At 39.2% G+C, this 23,052-nt stretch overlaps 1 protein-coding gene across 1 annotated transcript in view; it reads right to left on the bottom strand.

Annotated features, from left to right (window-relative positions):
• LOC124123184 overlaps window positions 1-22,676 on the bottom strand; it is a 36,710-nt gene extending 14,034 nt beyond the window's left edge. The window contains exon 1 of the mRNA XM_046486472.2: window positions 22,499-22,676. Within this exon, the coding sequence (XP_046342428.1) occupies window positions 22,499-22,597 (99 nt within the window). The 5' untranslated portion in view covers window positions 22,598-22,676. The remainder of the gene's footprint in view (window positions 1-22,498) is intronic.
• Between the last annotated feature and the right edge of the window lie 376 nt (window positions 22,677-23,052).

Here is a 23,052-nt window from a genome sequence, read left to right as displayed (position 1 = left end):
ACATGCGGAATTATACAGTATGAATGAACACATTTAACTGTGCCTTGGGTATATTTTTAAATGCAAGACATGTGTAAAATCAAAAATTATTTCTGAGGGATTCTTTGACGAAGAACTTGAAATCATACGCGCATCCTGATTGGTTTGTCGTATTTTCGCACATAACATTCATCGACAGAGGGACGAGTCTTCTTGCAGGTTACGGAAAGGGGCGAGTGGTGACGAATGACTCAGCTGATGGCCAAAAATAGTCCCTTTCGCACGTGTTGGTATTACACAAACGGTGATATCTCCAACTGGTGAATAATTAAAAATAATTTATTCTAATTGTTAACAAAAGTTTCTCTTTCTGTGTTCAAAATTATCAACGTCACCATGTAGCCCTACAACAATAATTTTTTTCTCAAACGTTATCATGGTCAAAAACGATACATCGTTCAATATTTTTCAAGATATACATCAATAAGGTATTTCTCACATGAAAATAGTTTCTGTTTCACGAAGTTCCACAATGTGATTGAAGTAATGAATGTTTTTTTTAAATTCTTAAATCTTAAGAGATGTGAAAATGTATAATGCCTAGATTTGAAAAGGGCGAATTTATAAATAGCTGCAGTTATCGCCCAAATAAGCACGTAAGGTTTCAAACAATAAAATTAACATGTCCACAACATCCTCATTGGAGCGTGATCAAAAGCAGATGCAAAACTTTACTTCTAGGTGTATAATGAAATATTGGCTTGACTGGTACCAAGTGACTTCCTTGACATTTCAAGAGTACCTGCTGACCAATCTGTCTACTGAAAACCGGACGCACGCAGATTGTCCTCCGTGGATGCTATCATTGCACCGACTGCAACCCTGATTCTACAAATACATCATGTAAACACGCAAGGATTGATATGTAAATTGTTCTTGACGTCAATACCACTTAACTGTAACTGATTTTCTTAAAGATAGACCCGTGAAGATCCGGGGTAGAATAGGTCTTCAGCAACCCATGCTTGCCGTAAAAGGCGACTATGCTTGTCGTAAGAGACGACTAGCGGGATCGGATGGCCAGGCTCGTTGACTGTTGATGCATGTCATCGTATCCCAATTGCGTGGATCGATGCTCATGATGTCAATCACTGGATTGTCTGGTCCAGACTCGATTATTTACAGACCGCCGTCATATAGCTGGAATATTGCTGAGTGCGGCGTTAAACAACAAATCAAACCAAAACCAAACCATTCTCGGGTATTTTTCCATGAATAAAGTATGAAAAGTTATTATTACTATTGGATATAAGATATGGATAATTCATTGTTCTTTCTCAGTGAATTATGACTGGTTAAAGAACTCTGTGTCTTGTATTATCTCTTGTAATCAGTTGTGAGCACCTACACTTTCGGATGAGAGCCTTACGTCACGAATATCGAAATACATGTTCAAAGGCAAAGGAATTTGTCATAATAACTTAATGTATTGATAACTGAAAAAAATAATTATTAAGGATACAAAGTTGGTAACCATATGATTATGATTATCAGAATGTAAAACGCCAACCCAGGAATATAAATCATTATCCGATTATCCGCCAAAATTGATTCCATTGGTCATAAAAGGCAAAAGAGAAAATTATCAAAATGGATCACTGAAAATCAGTGAGGACACCAGGTAAAACGGGTAAAAACAATCCGTTTACCTTAATTTACCATATCCAGAGGATAAAAAGGGACTTTGTTATATATCATTGAACCCACTTTTACTCAACCTTGAGACCATCATTTTAATATAAATTTAATAAGGGGTGATTAATATACATGTTGTTTTAAAGGCACAGTCCAATAAGACAAGGTGCAAATCTTTGAACAATCCTTCATTATGGAAGACACAAACTGAAGGTGTGGCACGCAGTACATTGAGCACAATACAGTCATCTCAAATTACTTTGTTGTATATTTCAGGAAATGATACCTAACAAGGCTATTGTGTACTCGTTGCCTGTTTCCGACCTTTCTCTGAGATCTGAAATCATGGGATTTCGGAACAATAGGCTCCTAAGTAGGTTCTTCATTGCTGAGGATATGTGAGGGAAATCAGGGAATTTTCTGTCACTGCGTCTTGACTCTGCAGACAAGAAAAACGGCCCGGGGACAGTGGGACTTCCGATTCCAGCTAATTTGCGAGCATAGAAGCCACATAATGAACGTTCAAAGACCCCGTTCGTCATTTGACGTCCTTAGTTAGATATTCTAAGATTCTTGCCAATTTAGTTGGCAACATTGGACCTTTACTTGGACGTAATGAAGATGGTTAGATTCAAATGAAGAAACGAGGGAAATAATTGAGGAAATGTTGTGCACACCACACGCAGTTACATGATACTTTTATTAAACTGACATTCCCAAAATCTATTTTCTTATGAACTACTCAATGAATATAAGCGACAAACCCTGTTTCATAACCCTAAGACTCTGCTAGAAGCAGAGTTCGTTGTATTCCGACTGTACAATAAGTGTCTGTTGGATGAATCACGAATAATGTATCAAATGTTTGTACAGGGATGATGCCACATTTTCGCTAGATGGTCAGAATATCCTGCCTCGCAGTTGGCACCCGTCAAAAACAAAGACCATATGGTAACGAGAACAGATGGTCGAAGTCAAAGTAGGGAATTTTCATCTGACATCATTTAAGTCACGTTTTTGTGATCTGCACATGATATACTTTGTGACCTGCACATGATACGCATTGTGACCTGCACGTGATATGCTTTGTGATCTGCACATGATATGCATTGTGATCGGCACATGATATGCTTTGTGATCTGCACGTGATATGCTTTGTGACCTGCACATGATATGCTTTGTGATGTGCACGTGATATGCTTTGTGATTTGCTAATGATATACTTTGTGATCTGCACATGATATGCTTTGTGATCTGCACGTGATATACTTTGTGATCGGCACATGATATACTATGTGATCTGCACGTCATATGCTTTGTGATCTGCACGTGATATACTTTGTGATCTGCACGTGATATGCTTTGTGATCTGCACATGATATGCTTTGTGATCTGCACGTGATATACTTTGTGACCTGCACGTGACATGCTTTGTGATCTGCACGTGATATACTTTGAGACCTGCACATGGTATGCTTTGTGATCTGATCTCCTTTAGGATCTGCACGTGATATACTTTGTGACCTGCACATGATATGCTTTGTGACCAGCACGTGATATACTTTGTGATCGTCACCGAAGATTTGTCCCCTTTTGACCTCACTGCTAATTTCCAAGGGAAGGCTGTTCCTGCTGTGATGTATAATGGTGTGTTTATACAAGTATTGAGTTTGACAGGCAGTATCATTAAGGAGGCCTGTAGTAAATCATCAACTGTGAATGATATGGTATGGCACGAATATGACCACGAGCATCATTGAATACACTGAATTGCTCACTCGAGCAGATTAACTGTGTACCGTTCCAGTCATTATGAATAACCACTGTTTAGTTCCATGTGTAATTTCACTGAAGGAGAGTGCGTCCAGCAATGACCTGAACATAAATTCAACAATGGCGAAACAACGAATGTGAAACTATTAAAGGATGCACACATTCACTCATTGTGTCAAGGTACTGTTAAACTGACGACTTCGTAAAGTGCATAGTTTTTTCTTTTTTTTCTTTCTTAGATTACATAATAATGATAATGAGGATATTTATAATGCCCCAAAATCCACGCTCTAAATCATGCTCAACGCTTCGTAGTAACCCAATTCAATGGATCAGTGTGCCTTCGAATTACATTCTCAGCTTGCTGGGGAGTATACAAGCCAAGCTGCCCCGTGAGGCGCTAGAAGGTTAACGGTCACATTACTATTTTATTCTACCGGGTACCCATTCACTGCTGGGTGTCTGCCTAAGGAGACACCACATGTAACATGTGTTTTAGGGTCACATTTGCCAACAGGGTCTCCCTTCCACCTACTCCCTCTGACCAGCGTTTCTCAACTTAACCCGATGTGTGTCCTGTACCGCCACCAAGTTCCTATTGACTTCTGGCATACAGAGTATGAACGTCATGTGAACCGACGGCACTTCAGTACCAGAAATCGAGCGAGCACTTATGGAGGGTCATGTGCGTTAGTTTCGGATCATTAAGATCATGGCTTGGAATATTTGACGGATTGAGGTATTATGTACATGTATTAATCAATGCCTGACGTTATATTCCTGACAGCAATAGCAACATCAGCACTGTAAGACCCCAAAAGAGAATGTTGCATCAAACTCGACTTTATTCCGTGTCATTTATTTTATTGATGTAAACACCTACCCAATATGAGACTTGTTAACATCTGATAATACAGTCTGGCACGAATAGTGTTAATTCAATAAACTCCATGGCCAACAGCAATGATCATACAGGGTCATCGCGTTGATGGTCCGCTGTCCAGTTAAGCGTTCCCCATGGTCCCTGGAGAATGTGAAGCCAAGGATCAATGCCCCATTGCCCCATCTGGATATAGACTCGTATTTATCTTTTTGTCCAATCAAATATACTCTGATGCTTAATGGAGGAAGTAATGGTTAGTGATTCGACGTTGCAAACAGTTTGGATGAGGCAAGCTGAGCTCTGTAGTTTGTGTTTGTTGGGGATTGTTTGTGTTGATATTTTCTTGAAACTTTTGTTTAGAAATGACAATGTATGTTCACAGTGAGTGGGTATGGTTAAATATGAACAAAAACGTCAACGCGAGACAATAAGCAGTCTCAATTGTCCGCCGAAACAGATTTCTTTGGGCGTGAAAGGCAAAAACTTGGTGACAAAGAATGTATCACTGTAAAATGTTTGTTTGTGTGTTTGTTTGTTGTTTAACGCCGCACTCAGCAATATTCCAGCTGTATGACGGCGGTCTGTAAATAATCGAGTTTACATTTAGCAACGATCCACGCAATTGGGATACGATGACATGCATCAACCAAGTCAGCGAGCCTGACCACCCGATCCCGTTAGTCGCCTCTTACGACAAGCCTAGCCATAGCCACGTATGAGGAACCAACGATGACGGGCATGGTACTGACAAACCCATCATGAGGGCCAATGTCGGACTCGAACCTACCATCTGCGGATCCTGATACTATTTTTTCTGAGGAAATATGTTAAATTTGGTTTACTTCCATGTGGCTCTGTTTTATAGAAATATGGGTATATTTACAGATGTTTTAATATAAATTATATCGATTACTACAAGAGTAGGCAACTATTTGTATCCATCGAGCAGTGACAGTATCACCTCTCTCACCTTATTTCCCGGTGAGTAACGTTCTCCATTACCTTCAGTCTACAAACCACTGCTTATGCCTATTTTCACACAGTGTGCCTATCTGACATGACGAACGCTTGAAACAATCTTGTATGGAATACTGTAAGGGACATTCTCGCGATCTCGCATTCTCGCGATCTCGACCTTTGGAAACGAGGTAAATATGCCCAAAACACGAGAATGCGAGATCGCGAGAACGCGAGATTTGGCCAAAATCTCGCGTTCTCGCGATCTCGCATTCTCGTGTTTTTGGTACATAGCACTTTTTGTCAAAAGTCGACAACGCGAGAATGCGACATTTGGACTTGATGCAAAATCTCGCAATCTCGCAATCTCGACTTGTCAAATTAGGCCACAAAATAACGAAATCGCGAGAACGCGAGAATGCGACATTTCATTTTCTCGCGATCTCTCGTTCTCGTGTTCTCGCGTTTTAGACGCTGTCCGTGCGCATGCGTAATATCATAAGGTCAAGCGCATGCGCACGTTAGTAGTCCTTTGGTCATGCTTCTTTCATGCTCTTCATTCTCCAAGTAGCATTTAGCAAACTTATGACTTGAGCTTGAAAATGCTATGTAATTTACATACACAAAGTCTGAGTCATCTCCCGTTGTTACAGTTTCCTATGTACTTTATAATAAAACCCTCAACATGCTCAATATAATTTAACAAAAGAAATTGTGTACATGAATGTCCAATGATAGTGAAAACATTAATGTGTCCGAAAGCTGGAAACAAAACTATCACCGTCAGTGAGTGAGTAATATTGCTAAAAGCCGCATCAGCAGTATTTCAGCTATTCGCGGCTACACTGTCAGTTACAGATATAATCACAAGCCAGTGAGTTTCTCAATGAGGCAATTCTATACACGGCTAGAATATTCATTAAAATAAAATTCTCACAGACCAATTTGTAGCATTCGGATAAAATGATATTGTCCGATGTTGTTATTGGTTATTTTATACGATACCATATTCGCTACTTTAATTAATAGATTTTCATCCGCTACCGCCTAAAAACAAAACATCCTGTCTAACATTATTCTAATGCCCTTAAATTCCTAGAAATAGAAGTATCGTTAATATGAGTGTTCCTACTTTCTTTATCTGATAAAATACTCCGTACACGTAGCCCTACTGAACACACATGATGCATGTGAATCGCATCCGTCGACAGCAATTGTACACAAATGCCTAAAGTAGGTCTATAAGAACAAAATTAAACGTAAAAAATAAAATGCCTCCTGTCTCCCATGATTTTAAAAAAACAATCAAACTGTAACTATTAATTTATTGCGGAAAAGTACCCCCAATATCCATCCTGGGGGACCGGCATGGCTCTGAATAAGTGAGTGAGTTTGGCTTAACACTGCTTTGCACAGTATTTATATTTCAGTTATATCCCGGCTTGTCGGTTTAAAGGGGCACTAATCTTCTTCTCGGCTGTCTAACACTGCCAGCTGGGGCTCACTATCTGCCGATTTGCTCGCTGACGCAACTGAGCGTGACAAGAGACTGGACTACCGTGTTCAAGAACACTGATTGGTTACCTGTAATCTCTGAATCTCAGACAAAGGGCGCATGTTAATTAATTTCTTCAGCCTAAACAAACGGACAAAAAGAACGATGGAAGCTCATCGGATGTCGTTATTTGGAAATACCCCAGATGGTTAAAAGCTGAGGGCCAAAAGAAACGTTACCAACATTAACTGATTTGCCACTTTGAAACAAAGATGCCAACCTGTTCAAAAACAGTAAAGAACACATTTCACGAATACAGCCTTCATGTTCTCTGTCGTTCTTTGCACGGCTTTGCGGATTTAGGGAAATATTGGTGTTTTTACAGCAATTTTTTAAAACATTCTTTCCCAAATTATCGTGCAATTTCCGGGTATAAATAACGCACGGATCTGTTCCCTATCAATGGTTGCGATGATTAACACCAACGAACATGCCAAGACTGGCCGCTGTCCAGAGGGAGAGAGCCATAGGTATGCTGCAGATAGGAGCGACACAGAGAGCGGTTGCCATTAACATGAACTGCTCCAAGATGACCATTACCAGACTGGTCGCACGTCTCCGACAGACTGGCAGAACCGCAGACAGAACACGGAGTGGCAGACCAAAGGTCACGACCCCGCAGGATGACCGCTTTTTACGGGCACTTCATCTGAGGAACAGATTTCTCACTGTGACGTCATCAGCTGCCAACAGCTAAGGACAAACAGTGACCAGACGACTACGACATTATGGTCTCCGGGCTTATCGCCCTTTCATGACCTTGACCCGTCAACATCGACGTGCCAGAATGACGTGGTGCAGGCAAACTAAGCGATGGCAACAAAGGGAATGGCGGCGAGTGCTGTTTAGTGACGAGAGCAGGTTCCAACTCATCAAACCTGATGGGCGGACGCGAGATTATCGACGACGTGGTGAACGTACGGCTCCTTGTTGTGTCCAGGAGGTGGAACCTTACGGGGGCGGAAGTGTGATGGTCTGGGGCGGCATTTGCGGGGACGAGAAGACGGAACTTGTCATCATCGAAGGCAATCTGACAGCACAACGCTACATTGACAATATCTTACGGCCAGTGGTTCTTCCTTTCATCCAGCGTCAACAACGGACGGTGTTCCAACAAGATAACGCCACACCCCATTAAGCCCGTATTACTAGAGACTTCCTCAACGCCAACAACGTGACTGTCCTGCCGTGGCCAGCTCAATCACCAGATCTGTCACCCACAGAACATCTCTGGGACCAGCTGGGCTGTCGTCTTCGGAAACGTCAACATCCTCCCCTCACGAGACAAGCGTTGATCGTTGCCCTCCGTGAGGAATGGAATCGGATACCTGCAGTCGATGTGAGGACGTTTGTCTACTCAGTTCGACGCCGCATTTTAAGAGGCATTGCCGCTCATGGAGGTCATATCCCGTATTGAACGGTCTGGGCCGTCGTCACCTTAAAGTTGTAACCAATGTTGTTGATCGAATACTGGACGAATGACCCCTTGTCAAGAAATGTCCCTGTTGGAGGTCAAGGACTTTGTTGTTGAATTAGTAAATTCGCATTTTACTGTTCTGAATGATGAATTTCTACAATACAATTGTTATTGCTGCTTCAATTTGTGTTGGTCATATTTTATCCTAGAAATATCGTTGGTAACGTTTCTTTTGGCCGTCAGTTTATTTTTATAGTTAAAACAAATGGTATCCTAGCAGTGAAAGCATTTTCAGATTTTGGATTGCGCGGATAATACGATTGCTATCTCTTGTTGTCATCCACGTTTTCTGGCATAACCCTACACCTGTGTCTTTGTTGCCATTCACCAGAAGCTCAGTTATGAACCTATTACAGGTATAGTTAGTGGTATCACTACTCAGATTACCTGACAACGGTTCCCATTTGGCATGTCTTGTGGCTGGGGTAATTATTTCATCTGAATCCAGGTTTGAAGTGAGGTGAAATGTATGTTATGTAATATTCACGTCGCAGCCCAGCAAGAGGAGTGATCAGTTCATTTACTTTTTTGTAAACGGATCATTCCTCGCCATCAAAAGTTCCACAGAAAATACGTTCATTGATTAATCACTGTTATCTTGCACAGTGGATTTGTAAGTGTTTACATGTGTAGGTTTACTTAAGCAGACGGAATACACTCATATCATGGCGTGAAGTGCCGATGTAAAAACAACATACTTGGTTCAAAGGATTAGCCGATAATACGTTTATTGATTGTTCATTGCTTTCTAACTCCATGGATATTTTTAAAGCACCATGGACATCATGAACATAATTGTCACACGTGCTATCTTAGCTGACCGATGAGACTTGACACCTTTGTGAAACATCAAAAACAAACTTAGTGATCAGTTGAGAAACGAACACGGGTTATAATATCCAGAAAGGCTATATGTATATATTTTAAAATATTTGAATGTAACGGAGCCATGTGACGTTGAATAAGTTTATTTGTACAGTTGCAGACGTATGGGATATTGTTCCTATATGTGAATATTCACGGATACATTCCTAGAACAAGGAAGCTGCCCAAATGTATACATAAAACTTCGGTGGGTCGTAATTATGATATTTGCATTTTGTTTTCATTCATTTGCTGTTGCATTGGATAGAATCATTTTTGTTCCTCTTGTACCTGTAGGCGTGTATACATGTATGTTACACTCAATGTGTAAAATGTGATTCACTCAGGCAATTTATAAAATGTCTAAATATTTCAGTAATATACAAATTGACTGAATCCAAGTCCAGATTGACTAACAATTTTTAAGAGGTTCAAAAGGGCTTAAAAATAGACTATTTATCCTAGTATTAGAGTGAGTGAGTGTGTTTGATTCTACCCCGCTTTTAGCACTATTCCAGCAATAACCACAAGGCTACCCGACCGCTCCGCTAGTATTAGAAGCCAAAACTATAGAAACGTACTTTGAATTTCGTTTTCTTTTAATCCTATCATTTTCAGTCACTTGGTGATAAAATTAAAACATAAAAATGTTTGGAATTCGTAATAACAATAACCGATTTTCAGTCAATTTGTAAAATAACTGAATATTTAGGCGTTGCAAAAATTGCCTTCGTGAAACTTTATACATTTTGGCTAAACAATATACCCACACTGAAATACTATCAATAAAAGCGATACATGCGCTTACGAATGGCGCAGCACAGGTCGCGAACTAGTTTTGATATCTGCTATATCATCCGGATACTTACGGGGGGAAAACAATAACAAAGGCAACAACCAGTCTCGGACCAGTGATCTTGCTGAAGATCAGTGCCCCTTTAAAATGGGGGGAAACCTACCATTGTAGCACATCCAAGGGACGCAACTCTACACAACGAATTGCGACAACTCAAACGACTGAGACACAAGATGACTGTATAGGCAATCAGCACAAAAACACGAGAACGCGATATCGCGACACTTGACCAATGTCGCAATCTCGCGTTCTCGCGTTCTCGTGTTTTTGAAAATAGTTACATATAACTGTATAGGCAATTAGCACAAAAACACGAGATCGCGAGAACGCGAGATTGCGACATTGGTCAAGTGTCGCGATCTCGCGTTCTCGCGTTCTCGTGTTTTTGAAAATAGTTACATATAACTGTATAGGCAATTAGTACAAAAACACGAGAACGCGAGATTGCGACATTGGTCAAGTGTCGCGATCTCGCGTTCTCGCGTTCTCGTGTTTTTGAAAATAGTTACATATAACTGTATAGGCAATTAGCACAAAAACACGAGATCGCGAGATCGCGAGAACGCGAGATTGCGACATTGGTTAAGTGTCGCAATCTCGCGTTCTCGTGTTTTTGTGCTTATTGCCTATACAGTTATATGTAACTATTTTGTAAGGTAATTCGTCACGGTAAACTCGCGTGCAACGGCGTGAACTGAGATGCGCACGAACCATTGTATCAAACATCTTTAAGACACTGCTTATTACTGTCTACAAACTGAAAAAGTTTGAAGAATGATGTTGGATGATGAATATAATCTCACGCTCGTGTCTTTTGAAATCAAAACGACGAGATGAACCAAAACGTTCATAGAAATTTCTGCTTTTCAAATTTATGCAGTTTATTTCAAAATGGCTGCTCAAAATCACGTGACTCTTGACAATGTCAGAATGCAAATTTTCCAAGTCTTTTGAATATACAGTAATATATATGTAGACTGGTAACATAATAAAGTCAAGAACACGCTCCGTTTCTTGCCTGTGAACTGACTGAATTTGACAAATATTGTCTGACAACTAACAGTCAAATAACCAACATGGATACCTAATGGTACTTTTCAGAAAGATTTTGTTTGTTTGTTTGTTTGTTGTTAACGCCGCACTCAGCAATATGCCAGCTATATGACGGCGGTCTGACATCAAATATATCAACCCTCGTTAGGGTGGCCCAGTCGTCTAAGGCGCCGCGATTCTCTGCAGAGTTGCGTCAGTTGGGCACGCCCGAAACCTATGATTGTGGGTTCGAATCCCGGTTCGCCCTGATTATGTTTCTTGTTTCACCATACCCGTTCTCGTGGGCTTCATCGAAGAGGGAAACGTCTGAGACCTGCATCATTTCGGGCTTTCCTCTCATATTAAGCTGACAAGCTGTGATATAACTGGAATACTGTTAAAAGCGGTGTTAAACCCAACTCTCTCACTTACTCTATAGATGACTACGCGTTTAATCGCTAAGATCATTGTAGAACGAAGCGGGGTGTATTATACGATTAATCATGACCTCATTTCTGATTATTCGAATGTGATCTTGTAACATTATAACGCAGTGAGTTTGACGACATTAATTGTGAGAGGGAAGTGACCGTCAGGTTGCTCTCCATAGATGGTGAGACATCTCCTTCTTTCAGACGGCTGCATGAAGACGATAAACATCCCAGTGTCACCCACATGGTACGGGTAATTTACATGTTTGTCGTGTCTCGAAATATGAATTGTAAATAGTGTATCGTGCCAAATATATGTGAGTTACTGAATAAATACAGCAGTTTCAAGAAAGTGGTAATTGTATTTATAATGTTAAGTGTATTTTACAACATGGACCAGGTTTATATTGTATCTTATGAGTGATGTCGGGATCGAGTTATCGCCCTTGATGAATTTTTTGTTTATTATAGGGTTAAGATAATGATTTTGTATATCATTGATTATTAAGTTCATGTTCATGTACAGAATATAGACGTATGTTTATATGAAACGAATGAAGGTGTGAATATGTATGTGTATGAAACCTATGCACTATTGTTTTTATAATGTTATTGTTTTGTACATTAAAGGATGTCCTTATCTACTCTGGCAATAAACACTCACACCCGTAGCCTGTTTAAAATTGTAATTTCCATCACAATTCCCGGTTACAATATGAGAATCGGTTTTGGGAGAAAAGGTACGTGTAATCGACCTGAGGATTGTGTGAGCATGTGCAGGAAATACCCACCTTAAATAGGGGTAAATATTTTTAAACCTCGTACATTTTATCAACATCCTTAAAGAGGCTGTACATAATGTTGATATGTTATATAATCATTAAACGACCCGTGGTTGTTGTTTATTGTACAATAAAAAACTCGCCCATCATGGTTTATTCTCCCTGCAGTGTTGTATGGTACCCCCACTCGTCGTTTATTTCTTTAACAGTGGCCCGCTCATTTATGATAACAGGCGGGCGATTTAATGATAATTTTATCCATTTTAACTATAAAATAATGTAAAGAGGGATGTTTTGTAGTCAGGTTGGAGCGGATGAAAATATGATAATTAATTTTGTATTTCAAATTGGTCTATGAGAATTTTGCCTTTCATGAATATGCTAGTCGTGTATAAAATTGTCTCATGGAGAACCTCACTGGCCTGTGATTATTTCTGTAACTGTAGTACTGATGATGCGACTTTAAGCAATATTACTCACTCACTGACGGTGATAGTTTTGTTTCCAGCTTTCGGACACATTAATGTTTTCACTATCATTGGACATTCATGTACACAATTTCTTTTGTTAAATTATATTGAGCATGTTGAGGGTTTTATTATAAAGTACATAGGAAACTGTAACAACGGGAGATGACTCAGACTTTGTGTATGTAAATTACATAGCATTTTCAAGCTCAAGTCATAAGTTTGCTAAATGCTACTTGGAGAATGAAGAGCATGAAAGAAGCATGACCAAAGGACTACTAACGTGCGCATGCGCTTGACCTTATGATATTACGCATGCGCACGGACAGCGTCTAAAACGCGAGAACACGAGAACGCGAGATCGCGAGAAAATGAAATGTCGCATTCTCGCGTTCTCGCGATTTCGTTATTTTGTGGCCTAATTTGACAAGTCGAGATTGCGAGATTGCGAGATTTTGCATCATGTCAAAATGTCGCATTCTCGCGTTGTCGACTTTTGACAAAAAGTGCTATGTACCAAAAACACGAGAATGCGAGATCGCGAGAATGCGAGATTTTGGCCAAATCTCGCGTTCTCGCGATCTCGCATTCTCGTGTTTTGGGCATATTTACCTCGTTTCCAAAGGTCGAGATCGCGAGAATGCGAGATCGCGAGAATGTCCCTTACAGTATTCCATAATCTTGACCTCTACACGTGAACCCATTTTAAAAAGAAAAGTAGAAAAAATATGGCAAGTAGAAAATACTGCTATTTTTTCAACCATGGATCATATTTCTAATTAAAGTGGTGTTGTGTTCAGCTTAAAATAATTTATCTATATTTATGACTTTCCCAAAGTAACCATATAACAGTAATCTTTAAGAATAAAAAAAATGACGAAATCTATGGAATATTTTATCTTACCTTTTACTTGAAACAAATTTGGTCGACAATGAAAAACGACTCAGTTGGAATATTAATTTCAGATCCATTTGTGTTGTTATCTCTATGGAAATGCCATATCAGTATATATACATTCATAGTCAAGACAAAAAAGGGTTGATACTTAGTGTTTTTTTCCGTAAAGAAATGGATACATAAACAATACTTGCTTTAATGTTACTTCTGATTAATACAATGTAGTATTTTCTCTCCTCATTGAAATGTCATCCCCCGTAAATATCCAAAAATATTGATTTGACAATTCATGGAAGCTTGTTTCAATCAAACATCGCAGCAGTGTCCCATCAAGTAAAGGTAAACGACCTCTAAAACACCACAGTAGGCGTATAATTTTAAACGAACAACACCATACAATCAGAAACGTAACACGAGTTATGATTTTGAATATCGTAAAATGAATCTGCCTAATAACAATATTTATCTGTGTACAAGTCCACCTATTTCCTGGTTCAATATCTCCTACTGGAATCATCGATCAGACTTTGTCGCTGTCAGAAATAAAAAACCTTTAACCTACTCCATAACGCATCATATATCACACAATATGCTGCAACATTCGCTGATGTTCAGCAACAGAGAATAATTGAATTGTGTGTTGATATTGACGTACCCGGACATACCCATCCAGCGTTTATCAATAGCTTGATTAAAGGCTTAAGTGAACAACGGCGTCTGAAGGTTTTCTCTTGTTGGTCACGATATGGACAACAGCTCACCACCGGATTCAGCGTGTCAGTGATGGGGGAAGCTACTACAGAGTAATATTGATTATCAAGCATTACCATATAGTGGAGTGAGATGACAAAACTTCGGGTTTTAACGATGTATTTAATGGTAAAATAATGATAGAAAGCTATCAACGTAAAATTTCATTTTTCTTTTGGTCGCACTGCACATGGAGATTATTTGAAACGAAACCTATCAAAACAGAGGGATATATTTAGGAAGGGACCTGACTTTTCTCGTAAAACAAGTACCTGTTTATGTTGTCTGTAATTAGCAAGGAATTGGTTGTCTAAATATCTTGAAATAAGCTCATAAAACGTGCTATAAGAGGAGTAATATGTGGCCTAGTTTATGGCAACACACTCAAAATATAAATAAGAAATACGTTTTCGTCAGAGATATGTATAAGAAATCATAAGAAATATCTGGTAAACGTGGAGTCCATTGAACGATTACAGTTATACCAGAAGCATGTTTTTTTATAAATGTATAACAAATACTGATGACATCAGGTGTGTCCAAATAAGGTGCAAATTATTAAATGAAGAACTACATCTAAATAGGGTAACCACGTTAAATACGCGTGGTTGATGGACAAGCATAGCCACATGAACTGAGCAATTAAGAATGAAATATATATTGTTCTTATTTTTCAATGTACATGTATAATACATGTTTTTACCTTTTCACTAAAATGAATCGATGTTCATGATGTAAATCACTGGATTGTCTGGTCCAGACTCGATTATTTACAGACCGCCGTCATACAGCTGGAATACTGCTGAGTGTGGCGTTAAACAACAAACCCAACGAAAATAAACAGGAGAAAGGGTCAAAACGTAACTGCTCTCATGATCCAGATTGTTTTTTAAATATCATTCATTCTGCGTGTCATTTCTGCGCAACTCGGATAACACCCACTTACATCGTATAGCCATTTTTCCATTCCCTACATTTCATTATTCATATTTTTTATAGGAAGCGTATTATTTTCTACTCAAAATCATTCGAATGAAGCAGAAATTTCGATACGTCAGACCTTTTGAAAACTAGTTTATCAATGTTTCCAGAACACTATCAAAAGTGACTGCATTCATATCCTGTTTTTTACATTACAGCTTGAAACGTCTTCTTGGGTCGTAACTTTAAACATCGATGCCATGCTCCATACGTCTCGGATCCGCGTGTCTTAATCGAGGCTATGTAATCAGGTGCAAATCACGTGCAAAACACACATGGTCACGGAAAGGCTGCACCACAGTCAGTAATTGTTCCTGTGAAAGGAAGCAGCCATGCTAGGAACTGACAATGAAGACGTTGGCATGGTCTCCGTAATGGGTTGATCAATGTGGTAGGGCCTGGTGGAGCAATCGATACTGATTGACAACTTCGGGTACTGGCGTGGTGGTTACAATGGTATCTTGTACGCTGGTGCTAGAAAGTTTGTGTTATGTTTCCAAATGGCATGTTATTCGTATGTGTTATGTTGTGTGGGAATTGTCCTATTGTGTTGCATGGCAGGGACGTGGTGGTACAAAAATTGTAATAAGTTTATACTCAGATTTTGTTCATTGCTTAAATATGTTCATTGTAAAATTAAGTACTGAATGACCGAGCATATTTCAGAGTTTCAATTTTAATTGATATGATCTAAAGTACAGTTTTACATAATATAAATTGTCAATGCAAGAGAATAGCCAGGCAATATAATTCATCGAAACAGATTCCATTTGGCGTAACGGGGAAAAAAGCTTGTAATTTATATGAATGTACCACTAAAACTCGGTGTTCGCGAAAAGGATAAGAATGTTCTGCTCTACAGGTAGTACCCGCTACAAATTGTAAAAAAGGAAGTGTTTTTTTTGCCAGACGCCGCACAGAATTACTTCTGCCTTGCGACGGCGGCCTGTAAACAAACCAGACAATCATGTGATCGATGAACCAGAAAACCCAATGACGTGATAGTGCATTTACTGATTCTGTTAAAATAAATGAAAACGATATATTAATTGATATCATACTTACTCAGCTATAATAATAGAAATAAGGAAAATATGTTTTTAATCAATTTAACACGTACTACAAATGTAGGTGCAATCGATGATGGTGAAGGTGTCTTGGTCCCATAGAGTTTTCAAACAATTAAAACTGACGAATGATAATACACATAAAAACAAAGGATTCCATAAATTTATTATATGCGAGGGGACACGAATCCTTGATTCCTTTGTGTAAAATTACAAAAATTAAAGGATTTCTTTTGTATATGAGGGAATACGAATCCTTGAATCCCTTATTTTTAAAACAAGGATTCAAGAATTTTGTTGTATATGAGACCAATAGACCCAGTAGTTATTTTTTAGATGACGTTAACATTACCAAATCGTGACGTTGCTTTAATTAGAGTGAGTGGGTGAGTTTGGTTAAACGCCGCTTTTAACAGTATTCCTGTAATATCACGGCGTGTCAGCTTAATGTGGGAGGAAAGCCCGAAGTGATGCAGGTCTCAGACGTGTACCACTTCGGTTAAACCCAAGAGCACGGGTATGGTGCTGACAAACCTAAAAACATAATTGGGGTGAAGCGGGATTCGAACCCACAATCATAGGTTTCTTGTGTGCCTAAGGGACGCAACTCTGCACAGCGATCTTTGATTATAAAAAGGGCTTTGGCCTTTTATTTAAGTCTACAAGACAATAAAAATGCCTTACAGAAAACTAATTCGTCAACAAAAGATTTCTTATGATTATGGAAAGTATTTTGTTGCTTAAATTTACTATAAAAAAATTGAAATTTAGCAAGGGTTTGAAATACTTATAATACTAAGGTACCATTTGCAATAAAATAAGGATCTGAATTATACATACATCGAATCAACTATCAGTAAAATAAATTCTGGACGTTGTCAGAAAAGCTGGTCTAGATCAATTTGCATCAGAAAATAATCGGATGTAATCTCAACACTGTTCTACGTTTGCGTGCGTGTGTTTGCGTGCGTGTGTTTGCGTGTGTGTGTGTGTTTGCGTGTGTGTGCGTATTGTTTTGTTTAATTGTTCGTTTGTCTGTTTGTTCTTTAACGACGAACTCAGCAATATTCCAGACGGTGGTATATAAATAATCGAATCTGGACCAGGCAATCCAGTAATTGATATCATAAGCATCGATCCACGCAAATGGGATACGATGACATGTATCAACCAAGTCAGCGAGCCTGACCACTCGATCCGGTAAGTCACCTTTTACGGCAAGCAAAGTCGCCTTTTATGGCAAACATGGGTTCCTGAAGACCTATTCTACCCCGGATCTTCACGGGTCGTATGCGTATTGTAATTTCGTGTGTTGGTATCAAGAAAGAGAAAAAGGAAATAAATCGACACCGGTCAACAATGTGAATGTTATTGTCACAATTCAGGCATTGAACTAAAAGGATTTCTCAAGTAAACAAATAAACGGATAAAACTGACATAAAACCCTATGTTTCTAAAGAGGAATGTTGAGATTCATGTATCGTCTACAAATGGAGCGTCCAATATTGCATTTGTCAATGTGATATAAGGCCCATGGCATGATCAAAGCCTGATTCAACAATTACAACATTAATGAATTCATGTGGTGTTAATAGAAATGTATATCCCTTGGGGGAAATATGATTTGCTGTACAAATCACATTATGGTGACACTTTTCAGATGAATATATAACACAATGACGTTTGCAAATAGAACAATAATGTTTTATGGTACATCTACTGTTCATTGATTTCCCCTTAAATTATTGTTTAAGTACACTTTCTTACCTTTCATTTCCCTTAAACAGGAATTTGCTGAAAATAGTGACATTGCAATTGGATCTTCAAGGTGTTCAGAGTCCTATTAGTGGTTGGTTATTTGATTTAGGTCATGAAATGAACTATTTTCGTGAGTTCTTCCCTAGTTAAAACTTAAATGCTAATCACACAATTTAAACAAATATTCTCATTATCGTTCGGGTCATTTTAATCGTTCGGGTTTTCAGGAGATCAACATTTTGAGATTTTGTCCGGTAATAAGCTCTTCATATTAATTCTATGAATTTTGTCCGGATTTCAACGGAAGAGTTACATTTCAATACTACAGCTCTGCCGTCGTGTTAACGATTTGGTTTTCTGCAAGCTGAGAAAACAGCCTGACGACCTGTTCATTTTTTAAATGGGCTTCTGATAAAAGACAAAGCACGATGTTTTTAATTGTCTTATGTATATGGTCATAAGATATTTCTTGTCTAAAAGCGGAGTCCAAAGTATGACGATAAGCATGCATCAATGAATCACTTTGAAATTGTGATGACTTCGGTGTTCAGGTAAAGGTGAGCGCATCCTGCTCCACTTGTGGCACTAGTCACAAACACATGCAAAGGCTAAGTGTTCAAGTGTTCACCTGAACGAACTCGTCAACGTATTTGGGTTGTTCATGTTCGCATCTACTACGAACACAACGAACTGATATAACGAACTGTTGTGTTGATCCCGGCAATTTGCTGTATACATGCTTTTAACGAACTACGGTTATAACGAACTAGAATTAGTGCTCCCTTTGAGTTCGTTATAACCGTAGTATATCACCAGAAAGTCCTGACAAATCGGAAGCTGATTCAAGAATATATTTATACTCACGAATCACTGAACAGCTACTTTAAGAGACCAAGTTTTCGGCAAATACGTGAATGCAAATAAATCTCATAACGTATGCAAAATCTCCTCACACATGCGAGTACATCACATTCACAGTATATAAAATAAAGGCTTATTATGATTGAATAGTTTCAGTGGGATTTCGAACGTGTGGTGAAACGAAATAAAACGGCATGGGGATGAAGAAAATACTTTATGGCGTGTTGCACTGAATCAGTAAAGATGAATTTCCCTTTGTTGCTAGGCACTCAAACAATAAACGTCTCAAAGCGCGTCACATGCTTCGTAAGTTCCTGCTGAAAAGACGGTTTTCTGGAATTTGTTTTTAATTTAATTTATGTGGAACTGTGTAGGAATATAACTGTCATTATCCAGCGATGTAGTCGTAACCACGACATAAACTTTCTGTTTCCAGGAAGGATGATGATGATGATGATGCACCGAGATGACTTTTACAAGAGTACTGAAGCCATTAATAATTGTAACCGTTTTTTTAGTAATTTATCACAATATATGTCCTTTTCCAAATATATTAATAGTCTCGTGTATCGTGGTTGGTATTGTTGTATATCTTTTGGTTAAAATTCCACAGAAGAGCGGCATTGAGAACGTAACAATTTTGCGCTGTTTTCAGCCCTCATTAAACTGGCACTCCATGATATATAGGAAATAATGTTCAAAGCGGCGTTAGACATTTAACTCCATCACCTACACACGACCCTCTATATCTCGTAAATGAAACTACTGTTGACTTCGGCATATGGAAACATTAATATCATGGCTGACATGTATTTTACCTATCAACTTCTCTACCTCGAAACACTAGTTATCTCATAGAATAGGTCTTCAGCAACCCATGCTTGTCGTAATAGGTGACTATGCTTGTTGTAAGAGGCGACTAACGGGATCGGGTGGTCAGGCTCGCTGACTTTTTGATGCATGTCATCGCATCTCAATTGCGTGGATCGATGCTCATGATGTAAATCACTGGATTGTGTGATCCAGACTCGATTATTTACAGACCGCTGTCATATAGCTGGAATATTGCTGAGTGCGGCGTTAAATAACAAACAAAAACATCATATGTGACCTTAACGTCGACATAGCCTGAGCTTATAACCATACGTGAAAATAATGTAAGTAGAATATTCCTTTAAACCATATTGCACGCAAAGCATGTTGAAAATGTAAAAACAGAGAAGAATTTTGTAATAAAGAGGGTGTTATTTTCATCACAGACAGTCGAACGTTCCAATGTTTAAGCAAGACAAACGAACTCGCCCGCTGTAGATTCTGATAGATCGAAACAGTTCTGTCTGGGTCTCCTTTTAAGTAGTACTGTTTGTGTCATAGCCGTCGTGTCCTTGAGACAGTTGAAATGGATTTGGGGTGTTTCTGTCAAATACAATTACAAATAATGTCAACGTCATCAGTGTCTCTTTTTAATCAGTGGACATTTAAAGTTGATGTGAAAAAATATAACTATAAAGTAGTGCAATAACGTTTCATAAATGGAAATGACAAAGATGTTATGTGTGGGAGAATATGCACCTTATGATGAAAGGGAAAAGTGACATCTTTAAACGCCGCTTTGAAGAGCATTTCATTTCTATAACGGGGCGGTCGGGTAGCCTAGTGGTTAAAGCGTTCGTTCTTCACGCCGAAGACCCGGGTTCGATTCCCGACATGGGCACAATGTGTGCAGCCCATTTCTGGTGTCCCCCGCCGTGATATTGCTGGAATATTGCTAAAAACGGCGTAAAACCATACTCACTCACTCATTTCTATAACGGCGTGTCAGCTGTACTCGGTGAGCGAGTTTGGTTTAACGCCCTTTTGGACAGAATTTCAGTATCATCATGGCGTATAAAAGTAATGTGTCTAAAACCCGATGTAACGCAGGTAAAAGACGTTTACCATATTGGTGTATCCACGAGCGAGGGCATGTTAGTGTCACGCCAAGGATTATAACTGGAGCGATTATAATATTTGAACCAGCAGATCCTAAAGTTAAAGAGGTGCGGTCGGGTAGCCTAGTGGTTAAAGCGTTCGCTAGTCACGCCGAAGAACCGGGTTCGATTTCCGACATGGGTACAATGTGTGAAGCTCTTTTCTGGTGTCCCCCGCCGTGATATTGCTGGAATATTGCTAAAAGCGGCGTAAAACCATACTCACTCAAACTAAAGTGAAAGTTCTTTTGCGGTTCATTCCTATCAATATCACAGTTTATCTCATCTAAGATATTTGACTTAGGCGTTAGTGCGGGCGGCCGTTTAGAGCAATTGAAAACGTTCACGCCAGAAACGAAATCAATCTCAATTATCTGCCGCAACAGATTCAAAAGCGCATAAAAGATAAAATAGTTATGAAAAAGATATGAATTGATCAATGAAATCAATTATAAAAAGGGTAAGCGTGTCCTGCCATTCACACAATTTTCATTAAAAACTAAGTGACTGTTTGTTGCCGAACGCCCACCAGCGATACTCCTGCCATACGAGGACAGCCTGTAAACAATCGGGTTTAAACCAGACAAACCTGTGATCATTTCCATGAGCAACGATCCGCGTCTTCGGGGTACTTCGCCAAGCGGTCAGGTTACAAAATCTGACCGTTCCATAAAGGCAAATGCCAAAGTTTCGTTCGGGGGGGGGGGGGGGGGGGGGGGGGGGGGGGCGTTATTTGGTAGTGTGACGGAAAAAAAAAAAAATTATACCTGAGACTGCTGGGAAAAAAAGAAATTACCTGCCACAAAAACTACATTGTTGCAAGGTGTTTTTCTTTAAAAAAGTGCCGGCTCATAGTTAAATCTGTTCATAAAAGTATCTGGATTTGCAGCTATAGCTGAAAAGTGTCTAAACTCGACACCCACCCACCCCCCCCCACCCCCCCCCCCCCCCACCCCCTCCCCCCCTCACCATACACACACATTATCAAACGGTTCCAAAAAAATACCAGAACTGAATCTCTTTACATGGAGTGTACCTTCAATTTGCACAAACGACAAGAAAACGTGATTTTAAAAAAACAAATTAATTACATTAATTTACTTTTATAGATTTTGCATCTTTACATTTTTTGTATTACAACTATCATAATTATTTTTTAAATATTGAACATATCTTTTGCGATTTTTTACTTAGATCCGCTTAAGATACGATTTTGGACTGTAGTTCCAAACCAAAGAAAATCGAAACAGAATTCCCTGAAGGAAAATCATTAAATGAGTTTTTTTAATGTGGCAGCTTCATTTCAATGATGGCTCTATGAAAAGGGCAAATTCTCAATGATTCCAAGTCAAATATGACCACGCATGATGCTGAATAATGTTTTAAAACAAGAAACCCTCTGTGCCAATGTACATTGTTGAATGAGATGAAAGTAATCGATAAAACACTCTACAATACTCACCCCACTTAGTGCTGATTTTTCCGACTCCGACATACATGCCACCACCTGACAAAGCAGCACAAATGCCACCAAAACTACCAAGAATACCGAGGATCTCATTTTGGAATTTCTTGCAAAGTTCTCGAGTTGTGAAAGGTACAACCTAGGCCTATGCTAATGTTCTGCTGGCGGGATTGTATGGGACCCGGTCATTTATACATCCCCACGGGGAACGCACCAGAGTGGGCGAGTCGATTTGACGTAGGGATTGTTAAAAGGAATGACCAAGCAAATTAGTGGTGTCATAGATGGCTCCCACACGTCACCATATGCACCGTCCTACCTCCAACCCCCTTGGTTCCCGTGGCTGTCATCTGGGGGATTACTGGATAATAACAGGCGATCACTCAGTACAAATTCTTGGGCAACTATTGAACACAAATATAGGATGGTTTGCTGTCTTCACCTACACACTGTTTGAAAAAACACACACACACACGTTGCTATATAAGACCTATAATCACAAACGCGACTTTTAACCCAATTTTACCTCACAAGTACACAGTTTTAGAATG

Source organism: Haliotis rufescens, unplaced genomic scaffold, assembly GCF_023055435.1.
Source record: "Haliotis rufescens isolate VD_foot unplaced genomic scaffold, xgHalRufe1.0.p SCAF_13, whole genome shotgun sequence".
NCBI classification, from domain to species: domain Eukaryota; kingdom Metazoa; phylum Mollusca; class Gastropoda; order Lepetellida; family Haliotidae; genus Haliotis; species Haliotis rufescens.
The sequence above is the reverse complement of the archived record's forward strand: the minus strand, read 5'-3'. Positions and strand labels throughout refer to the sequence as shown.